The sequence below is a fragment of the Magnolia sinica genome, chromosome 6, assembly GCF_029962835.1.
Source record: "Magnolia sinica isolate HGM2019 chromosome 6, MsV1, whole genome shotgun sequence".
In the NCBI taxonomy this organism is placed as follows: domain Eukaryota; kingdom Viridiplantae; phylum Streptophyta; class Magnoliopsida; order Magnoliales; family Magnoliaceae; genus Magnolia; species Magnolia sinica.
In genome coordinates this window covers 104,788,062-104,799,629 of record NC_080578.1, presented here as the reverse complement: position 1 = coordinate 104,799,629, position 11,568 = coordinate 104,788,062, and the positions used below count along the sequence as shown (strand labels likewise).

The following is an 11,568-nucleotide window of genomic DNA, read 5'->3' as shown; positions in this document are numbered from 1 at the left end:
ATAGGAATGGGAACGCCTGCTACCTTAGAAGCCTTCTTGGGGCTGCCATCCGATCCGTCCATCAGCTGAGCCCCACTAGAATGTATTAATTTCAACGGTTGGGTAGAACTTCTCAGTGGTTAGTTAGGTCCCATGATAAGGGGCTGACAACCATCTTTCTATATAAGTGGGAAATTTATTTTTAACCATCAGATTTGATTTTATTTTTAACTTTAACCATCAGATTCATGTGCCACTCTCTTGAATGTTTCTAATCTATCTACTGATCGAGTGGGCCCCACATGATGGTCTGCATTCAAGATGGATGGATTGCCTGTCCGAAGATTGAAATGGGTATGGGTGGAGCCGAATGCCTTGGGCCTAGGCCCAACCAAAGGTTTAATCAGGCCATGCATTTGAAGCTCATTGCCACCCTTTAGACGGGACGAACATTTCTAAGATTGACTACATTTGAGGAATCGTATTTGTATGTATCCAAACATGCATGCTTGGACATTGCAAAAGGGAGACCATTTTCCATTTGGGTGATTTTCCATGGATTACCCCAACCCAAACACAGTTTAAATGAAATCGTGTTTATTACAAAAAATGAAAGAGAAGAGAATCTCTTTGCTACAAACAACACAGGAAAACCTCAGAAGGAGGCCTCCAAAAAACCAATCTCAAAAGGAGTAGAACACTGATGGTACATTCGATGTAAATGTAAAGAAAGACATGGATGAGCAATGAAACAATGAGCTCAGTAGATAGCACCACCATATGAAGCATATGATGCAAATCCAAGGAAAAATACAACGAGAAATGTTGTACAACTTGCATCCAACGAACTCCCCCCACTAGTAGATGGGACCGTCTTAGATCCGTTTCCTGCACGTCCATCAACACCACAACATCAAATTCCGAAGAAGAAGAAAAACAAAGTAAACAACAAAAGAACCAAAGAAGTTAGGTGGTGGTATTGTTTGGGTTTTTCAGTTCATACAAAGACCATGGTTCAATTTCTCAAATTGGATTCTAACTGAAGGTCTAGAATTTTAGTACATTGGCCCACCTGAAGAGAGGCCTATGACATCAAATATTTTGATCACGAAAATCATACCCGCTTTTACAAACTGAAATACCCAAACAATGAGGAGAACTCTTTCTTGATTATACATACGTTAGCCAGCTATATGGTTATTCGTTCCTTTAGCAATTTGGTGGGCAATACAAAACAAATGATAGGCATTCCATTCCCACTCTTCTTTATGGTGTGGCTTACCTTAGTTTTGGGCCAACCCAATTTCTGATCTTCATGATGCAATGCACAAGAAGTATGGTATGGAACCCAAGTCCATGTGGTGTGGGGTTGTAGTCATGCTAGCACGGTTCTTTTCTTTTTCATTTTAATGAAGAGGTTGGCTAGACAATTGAATCGCAAAAGTATATATATGTACTTTTAAGGAAGGAATTATTACTTGGAATTGATGGTGCGGACGGTGGTGTTTGAGATGGAACCACCGGAGCTGACGGCTTAGTAGAAGGGGTGATCGGCACTGAAGGCGGTGGTGTCACTGGTGCAGTGGCCGTAGCCGATGTAGGTGGAGAAGTCGGTGCTTCCACCGGTGCTTTTGCCGGAGAGTCCCCAGGAGAGGTAACAGGTCCACTAGCAGCTACACAAAACAAATGAAAAATAGTCTATAGTTATCAAAGGGTTGAAACATTTCTATGTGACTGATTTGGGTTCCTCCTCCTTTGTGAGCCCCATCACATAAACGGTTTAGATCATTGAAACATTAGTCCTCAAGAATTTTTCTATTGAAGCATTATCTTATAATTACCATTGCACTGACTAATGGGTGGAGTCTGGACATTGCAAGCACCAGGAAGAGCTAGAGCTTGAGTCTGGTTGAAGTTGAACCCCATCGACGAGCTGCTGCCATTGAACAACATGCACAAACACTGGGCCTGGGATCTAACTACACTGGCGAGCTGGGAGCAGCATGATGGTGATGGGGTTGATGAATTCCCTGTAATGTAGTTTAGGCATGGAGAGAGGCTCATGATCGTTGGGGTGCAGCTCAGCTGAGCTGATGCTCCAGCCCACAACATGGTCATGAGGACCGCAACCAGACCCATCTCCATACTCCTCACAGCCATTGGATGTTCCGGTCTGTGTTCAGAGAAGTGGGAAGATTGAAGAGCTTGTGGGTCAGATTTCAGGCAAGTGATGGATGGCTGTAACAGAAGTTGGATTGTGATTTATAAGAGGTTTGAGTTGTGAAAGGAACAAACAAATGGACAAGAGAGGTTTGTGGGTTGGCCAACTATCAGATCAGCTAATCAGTTTGCAAGGTTGGTTAGACCATACAAGGGCCCCACATTATTCAAACACGAGGTATTATAAAAAGAGAGAGGATTGGCTACTCTCCCTGCCACCAGCCCGGTGGCTGATGGTCGGTGTTCTGTGGGCCCCACCATGATGTATGTGTTTCTTCCATTCCGTTCATCCATTTTGAAAGATAATTTTAGGACTTGATCCCAAAAATGAGAGGGATATAAAAATCAGGCGGACCACACCACAAGAAAACAATAGTGATTGGATATCCACCATTAAAATCCTCCTAAGGCCAACTGTACTATTTATTTGACGTCCAATCTGTTTATTAGGTAATACAGACCCAGATGAAGGGAAAAAACAAGGATCAGATTGATACAAAACTTTTATGGCCCCAAAAAAGTTTTTAATGGTCCACGTTCATTCAACACTGTTTCCTGTAATGTGGTCAAATTGAGATTTCGATATATCTCATTTTTGGTCTTATACCATAAAATGATCTAGAAAAATAGATGGACGACATGGATGAAACACATACATCATGGTGGGTCTCACAGAGCACCGACCATCAGACATTGGCAGGTGGCAGGGGGAGTAGACTGTTCATCAGGTCCAACGCTTTGAAGGGCTACAGTTCAAACATCAAACCTATTGATAAATATTAACCATTTGATCCTAATATGGATGGTCTAGATTGTTTAAAAAGAAGTGTGTCCAATCAACAATTTGAACTATCTATTTGTTAGGCTCATCTTGGATAGCTTATGATTTTCAAGAATCACTTTTGTTATGTAATCCATGGCTTGGAAAAAGAATGGCCATTGAAAATAAGGCCAAATCAAGTTAAGTGTTGGATATTCAGATTCGTGAGATTTTTCACGGTATTTTATAAAATGTGTGTTTTTGATTCAACAGACGGTTCAGATTGAACGAATGGATTGTCCAAGTGAACCAATTCAACTAACAGCACTGTAACTTATAGTGCTTTGAGTGCATTGGTGCATTTCAAGCAGATGCTACTCCTTAGGGTGTGGGGCTCACTGTAGTGTATGTATGGACCACCTAATGATTGGATCGCCACAGTTTTTGGGCCATCCTATTTTCATGATGGGGCAACATTGTTGGATGGATTGGATCACATGGGCAAAACGAAGACTGGTTCTGATTTTGCCACCTGAGAGATTTTGGGTGCATCTGTTAAAAAGAAAATTCAATGAAACATCGGTCCCACCTCTAGAAAATGATAGCCATCCATTTACTGGCTAGCAGTTGAAAGGTTCTGATTTTCCCATGTAAGAGATTTTACTGGCTAGCATGGGACATCCAGAGTGGCCGCATAGTATCAACTATTTAAATCACATAAATATTAGGCCCATATGTAGAAACTGGAGCCTATAGCATCAACAGTTTAGATCAATGAATGATTGATTACAGTCGTAGGAACTGTTCCAGTGCATGCATAGAGAGAGAAGATGTGGGGGAGGGGAAATGATGGGGCGCAAGGTAGGGAGGGTATTACTGAGCAAATAAATTCTAAGTAGTTGCACGGTCTGAATTCTAAGTTGTCAATTAGAGCTCATTCAGGAGCTTGTAAATATATATATATAAATGAAAAATGGAATTAGAAGTAAATGAATTTGGTGTTGTTAACAAATGTCTTAAATTTGAGGAAATTTGACTAACCCAATAAAGTTCGGCTGAAAGTCCAGCAACAATGTATTTTGAAACTTCCGAGAAATTTGATCAGTCGGAAGATAGGTTCGACTAGTCGAAGTGACCTTCGACTAGCCCGAGCTCTAGTTCAACTAGTCGAAGGTTACGCAGACTGCGTACGGACTGCGTAAATTTGAGGCGGTTTCCAAACTATTCCAACTCAGTGCGAAAGCTAAGTTTCATAAACTATAAATGGGAGTTCCTAAGGCCATTCTAAGGAAATTCTAAAACTTCCTAAAAGTATTCAAAGGATTTCTAAAAGGGTTCTAGGGTTTGCAAAGAGTGTAGTAAGGGGTGAGATTTGAGGTTGTTCAAAACGGGTAATTAGTCATTTCTCTTTGTAATTTCTACTTTCATGATAAAAATCTATCGCTTTGTGCCATAGTTTTTTTCCAAAAGAGTTTTTCACGTTAAATCTTTGTATTATCTTGTATTTACTTGATGCTATTGGATTGCTATCCTAGATCCACATCTGTGTGATTTCGCAGAACAATCCCCGACATTCGGAATATATAAATGGCTTATTCAATTGTGTTTAGATGTGAGTAAATATATGAAATCAACATATTAAAAGTTCAGTTATCTAGTATATTTGATATGAAAGATAAGAGGATAAAAAAGAAGATTCTCAACATTGATATATACAAAGACGAAGAAATGAATAAGTTATAGTTGTCTCGGGAGAAATATTTTGAAAAGGTTTAGTCTAAGTTTAGACTAAAAAAAAAAGAAGATAAAATTGATTAGCACTTCCCGCACTACTCACTTTCAGATTTCTTCGGAGCTATATCTTATGTCAAATGAAGAAAAGCGGTATATGTTTCGTGTGCCTTACTTGAGCACAGTTGACAGTCTTATGTATGTCATGGTTTGTACTAAACTAGATATTTCACATGCAGTTGGTTTGTAAACAGATATATGTTAAACCCCGACAAGCAACATTGGGAAGCAATGAAATGATTATTTCGGTACATATGAGGTACGATGGACTATGTCTTGGCTTTTAGAAATTCTAATGAGAAACTTCTAGGCTATATGAATGCGGATTATGCAGGAAATGTGAATAATAGAATGTTGATTTCTTGGTTAGTCTTTTGTGCTAGTGAGTGCAATTATTATTTCGATGTCGAAGCTTCAGTTTGTAATTACACTTTCTATGACTGAAGCTGAATACATGGCAATGACAGAAACATTTAGGGAAGTTGTTTAGTTAAAAGGGATGATGAATGAGTTGGTGCTTCAGCATGAAGCCGCGCCTGCGCATTTGTAACAGCGAAAGCACAATCAATTTGGAAAAAAACTCGGTATATCATTCTCAGACTAAACACATTAATATTCGTCATCATTTTATCTACAAGATGTTAGATAAATAAGGTGTCACTCTTAAGAAGATTCACACTAGCGAGAATCCGGCGAACATACTTATGAAGATTATTCTGACAGAAAAGTTCAAGTTATATTTGACTTCTCTAGGCTTGGCAAAGAAGAAATAAAGATGGAGTGTACTTGAAGTGATGATGTCGTTACTTTGAAGATAATTAGAGATGATGATAACATCTTGGAACAGTGGAGCCGGAGGATTAAAGCCACGGTGAAAATTTTTGATTGAGTGCCTTTAATTTAGTGTAGAGAAGTCTTGTCTTGGTTCAATCGCTATCCCATTAAGTTCAACCAAATTAGGGGTGGATTCTTAGATTGCATGTTGTCCACTTTTGCATGTTTTCAGTTTGACCGAATGTGTATGAATTAATTCCATCCGATCCGATTGAAGGTCCAATTGGTTAGACCAACAGAATGTGTAACTGTGAGTTTTATTTTCTAAACAAGTACGAGAATGTACAAATATCCTTGTAATCGTAATTAGGGTTAGACCTTAATGCGTGAGAGAGAGCTCGAGACACAAAGAAGGTTTTTTAAGGGAAGTTAGGGTTTCTACTATAATTTGTTCCATCTTTTGTAACCTTCTTTTGATTATAGTGGATTATTCGTCGCTTTGTTCCGTAGGTGTTTTCCACGGAAGTTTTTCATGTAAAAATCTCATGTGTTTTCTATGTTTGCATGAAATTTTCATTCTCTTTTGCTTGTTTGATTCTTAGCTAAGGTTGTTTCCACACCCAACAAGTAGTATTAAAAGCTTGTCGCATGCTAACGATTCAATAACTATCTTTGTAACTTCAGAATGTTTAAGTTTATACTCCTACCTATTATCTGAATATACCAAGAGAGATGTATGGTCTAATGAGGCTACTACAAAATCACCTTGGTTTTTTAAATAATTTACTATTAAATCATTCACAACTTGCGATTGGATGTCCAAAAATGCTTGCTCCCTTTTCATTTGCTATTAAGAAGATGTTATTTCAAATGATTTACTAGCAAGAAGCCTCCAACAACTATTTTTTTTAAGGTTGGATTATAAAAAAGAGATAAAGACTTCTCATCTTCATTGCATCTAAGGACTTCAATAGCTCTCTCTCTCCCCCCTATTTGGCCATTCAGTTGTTTGGCATTATAAAAGCTGTATTTGAATTCATAGACTCACTTCCATAGCTCACCCACTGCTTGGTTTTGCGTGAGTATTAACCCTAAGCTTTAGTAAAATAGGCTTAACCCAACGATCCACTTTATATCCACTCTTACATGCAATTTGAATGTTATTTAATGAATTACTTATCTAAACTATATCAGTGTAAATGATTTACATGCTATCCAACCATTTACATGCTATCCAACCAATGTAAATGATTTACAACTTAAATCATTAATTTACCATCATCCAAACGGCTCCTAAAAAACGATAGTGTGGAGGACCGTGTATGCCAAAGAAAGTGGTGGGGTTGTGGAAAGAGATCCTGACCGTCGAATTAAGAGACAACATCTGTCCATTCCTCAAATGCTAGGCAGGGTCCGCTTGATGATTAAATCTACGCAATGTCCCAAACACGTGCCCCATTTCACGTGTGAAGTGAGGCACAAAGCAGTTAGGGTTGGTGAACTCCGGGACACACTTTCAACCTACCGGATCTTCCCTCCTCATCTCCAACGGACCAGAATCCCCCACAACATCTGTTTTGCCAAGCCCCTAAAACACCAAAGCTACTTGGAGCCGTCATCTTCTATATGTGAAATCCACTCCATCCATCAGGTGCAGTGCTCGATCTGGTGTTGCATACAGTTTCAGTCCATCTCAACTGTACCTAACTCACCTTTTCTAACAGCACATATTAAAATGAGATGGCTTGAAAGTGGACCATTACACAACGGCCCATACGGTAATTGGATGGTTAGGATCATCAGGTACGGGTTTATTTTTCAGAGGTTTTTTTTAACAAATTTTTTTTGCTGCAATCCTTTTTTTGCAAACAGATTTTTTTGCAATTTGATTTTTTTTTTTTATAACAGATTGTTGCTACAATCTGATTTTTGAAAACAGATTTTTTCAATTGGATTTTTTTTTTTAAAGCAAATTTTTTGCTAAAAACTGTTTCTGAAAAAAAAAAAATGGACCTATGGGTTATGGGCCCACACAACTGATGTTTCAAACAAATCTGGCAAACCCAAAACCGGGAGTGCGAGACTTTCTTCTCACGGCTGATGAGGCCCAAGGATCAACGACTCTGATACCACTTGTTGGGTCTACAACCCGGCTTCTTGCTGTTGTGTAGCTGCAGCCACCGAAGAGAAAAATAGAGCTTACTGCTGACGTGTGGCTGCAGCCACCATGAAACAAAAAACTGAAACTTTTGGAAGAAGAAGTAGAGAGAACAGCAGCTGTATTGGAATGAATTGAAAATCGTATTACACTGCTACCTATTTATAGGCTTTCTTATTGTGTGAAATTACTAAACTATCCCTGTCTAGATTCATCCTAGGGGTAGCTAAATAAAGAAAAAATAATTCAAAAAAATCTAGAAAAAAATCTACACAGCTAGCAATCTGATCTTAGAAAAAAAATCTAATCTAACAGCTTGCTCATAAGATATACACACGGTTTTGGATTTGCAGAAATCACCATTGCATTTTCCATATCTGAAATAAGAACTATGGGTTTTGCTCCTTCCAACATCGCATAGTAAACACTTTTTACAAGTGTGGCCTGTGGCTCAACAATCCACAGCACTAGTCTGATGGGACCAGCATGGGATGTCAAAAATAAAAAATAAAAAATAAATCTCATAGATAGATTTTATCCGCAGATCATGGGCCATTTCAGTTTCGCACAGACAAATGCCGTGTTCCTCTTCTTATACATGTATTTTTGCAGCCAAAATAAGGTTAAGATTGTCTATCAAGGCAAAGAAAAAGAAAAAAAATAATAATAATAATAATAAAGAAAAGAAAAAAGATGGGAGTGAACAGCTAATGTGGAGAAAAAAAACTACGAGAAACCATCGTTATGATGGAGTTTGTACAGTTTGTACAAGTGGGGGTTCAGTAATCCAAACCATTGTTATGATGCGGGCCATGCGGCCAAAATCGGTGTCCCATGCACCCAAAAACGATGTCCCATGCACCCAAAATCTCCTAGATGGAAGAAGAAGAAGAAGAAGCTTAACAATTAGAGCTTGGAGGATTTTATTTTATTTTTCCTTCTAATAATTGTGGTGGATGGGTTCAGTGACAACCTCTAAGGTGTATTGCAGATGCCACAGGTTTCTCTTGAGCTAAGCTTGCAATTATCTACCTGGGGGGCACCCCATTCCCAAAGGGAAAGATTCCTAGACCGGTTTCTGTCTACTGATCCAGAAAATTGTGCTCGCACATATCCCAATCCACATTATCAGCGGTTCCAATTCTGTTTCCATGATCAGTAGTACTAAAAGAGAGAATATTGGTCATGTGTCCAACTTTGTTGCAGTTGGGGCATTGATAGCAACAGTTGCTCAACAGGCTTAAATATTGTAAGGAAATGTGTTTCATTCAAATAGAGGTGGACAGTGATTCAAAAGTGGTGGTCGAGGGCCTGAATTCGACTAGTTTCAAGCCATAGGGTTGTTAGGAACAATTGAGTGATATGCAAATTAAGGTTCAACGTGCATATAGGGAATGCGAAAGTAGCTGATCGTTAGCTGGAATTGGTAGCTCCTGGGGCATAAATTCAAATCTTTTTCAGCTATGAATCAGGTGAGTTGGTGAATGAAGCCTCCGTTGATCAAACGGCTAGTTGGGATAAGAGTAGTCCTTGGTAAAAGATATCAATTCTGCAATGATTACTATTTCCTTTTCCCACCCTGTAGGAAGTGTCCTGGATTCCTTTTTTTTCTGAAATCCAACCTACTTATTGCAATATAAACCGAAGGAAATTTTAATTATATCCTTCAATCAGTAACTGAATAATCTTTGCTTCGGATAATAAATTTCAGTAATCAGCCAATTAGTTAAGGATAATGAAAAACAGACAGTCAAGTGCTTAAGAGTTTTGCCAAAGGCCCAAATGACATAGAAAATGGCATGAACAGTAAGAGGAATGCCTAGTCCACATAACAAGTGAGCAACAAGTGCACGTTGAATGTAAACTAGTGGTTGTCATTTCTCCAACTAGCCATTTCATCATACATGTGTGGCTCACCTAATAAATGGAAAAACATCCAGGTTCACATGTTGGTGAACCTCACAAAGGCGTCGGGTTTCTTGTCTGGAAAGATCCTACAGGTCCCAATTGATGGATAAGGAATTGTCTCATTGCTGACACAATTCAAGCAAATAGGAGACTGAGTGGCTATCTTTGGCACGCACCTCCTTGATACAATTCATGTTGCGGGACGCTCTATATAAATAATTAAAAAAGAGAAACCCAAGAAAGATGTGGGACGTTGGGAGATGAAGAGAACATTTGTAGTTGGAGAGAAAGATTAGGTAGCAATGAATCCAATAAAAGGAAGATGAAGATAAATAAGTAAAAGCACTAAAATAAAGTGAAAAAGAAAGAGAGAGAAAAAAAAATGCAGAATACAGAGCTGCAGTTGATGATAAAATGAAAAAGAAAAAAGAAAGAGGTAAAGACCTGTTTCTTGAAGAATCCTTCCATCTGTGTTGGACAAATTGATCCGATTCACCGGTGTTGGATGAGGATGAGGTACAGACCTTCTTTCTTCGCTCTTATCCCTCATCTACGTTTCTTTCTTTCTTCTGTTTACGTTTTATTTCAGATTGAGAGAGAGAGAGAGAGAGAGGCCTGACGAGCAGGAAGGTTGTAGGTAGGGAAACAATATAAAGTCCTGTGACAAGGCGCGGATTAGGCGAGTTCCGGATAACAGCATAGCGGGTGAGTCTACCGGGCACGGATTAGGTGTGTTACCCTTTACCGTGGGGCCTACCTCAATTATGTGTTGTATATCCACGCCGTCCATCAGTTTTTTAGCCCATTTTAGGTCATCTAGACTAAAAAATTAAATAGATCTAAATCTCCAAAGAAACGTGGTGATTGAAAGCCCACCATTAAAAAATTACCTAGAGATACAGTAATGCCCACCTTAATGTTTTTTTTCCATCCAACCCTTGATAAGGTTAACCAGACATGGAGGAAACGAATACATAAAGATGAGCTTTGTTAAAGTCCCTTGAATACATTAATACATAGGGGTGTACATCGAGTCGAACCGAGTCAAGCTAGCCCTTGCTCGAACACCGACGGACTTCAGCTCAAAATCGGCTCAGCTCGGTCCTAGAGCCTGACTGGCCTGCTCAGCTCCTCTCGGTTCGGTCAGTAGCTCGAGCCAAGATCGAGCTGAGTTTACTATTGATGCATTTCCACAAACACTTGAACTACAACTTCAAAAACCTACTGATTTACAAACAGAGGCAATGGTTTTACAAATGTTTTATCAAACACCTTCCAAGTAACATAAAAACCCCCCCTAAAAAAAAGGCACTACCTTGCTTGCCACTGGCCAAACCTTCCTTGCCACCTACCACATTTCGTTGAGTCATTTATCAGACAGTTGGTGAGCAACATCAATGGTAAAGTAACCGAGTCACCAAACTAGTTCGATCCGAGTTCAATTCGAGCTAGATTCAAGCCTGATTCGAGCTGGATTCGATCTGAGTCGAGTCGAGCTAGGGCCTGCTCAAACTCGACTCGAACTCATTTTCAAATCAGCTCGCCCTAGCTCGAACTCAGCTTTGAACCAAGTCGAATCGAGCTTTTTCGAGTTGAGTCGAGCGAGCTAACTGAGCTAGATCGGTTCGTGTACACCCTTATTAATACACCATCCTCTACCAGCTTAGCTTTTAGAGCAAATGATTGTATGACATATTACTAGAGCGGAAAGGTCAATTGTTCACTAAATGTTTTTTTAGGATGTGGTCCACTTGATATTTGGATATGCAAAAAACATTACCTTGGTGTGACCTAACTCAGATTTTTAAATTTGTCATTTTCAGCCCATGCCTTAAAATGAGCTGGCAAAATGGATGAATGGCTGGATATACAACACATACATTAAAGTGGGCCCCACAATCAGTGAGTCACCCACTAAGTTATTACCCCATCCCAACCCGTGCCTATGGTGAAAACTTCTTGAGACTGCACAAGTTGG

General features: G+C 39.3%; 1 protein-coding gene across 1 annotated transcript; it reads right to left on the bottom strand.

The window, feature by feature from the left end:
- Nucleotides 1-559: 559 nt before the first annotated feature.
- LOC131250178 (non-specific lipid transfer protein GPI-anchored 5-like) lies at nt 560-2,154 on the bottom strand. Its single transcript, XM_058250788.1, has 3 exons — nt 1,821-2,154; nt 1,458-1,652; nt 560-867 (listed from the first exon to the last, which is right to left on the bottom strand). Exons 1-3 carry the CDS (start codon nt 2,137-2,139, stop codon nt 740-742), a joined length of 642 nt encoding a protein of 213 aa, XP_058106771.1. The 5' UTR covers nt 2,140-2,154; the 3' UTR covers nt 560-739.
- Between the last annotated feature and the right edge of the window lie 9,414 nt (nt 2,155-11,568).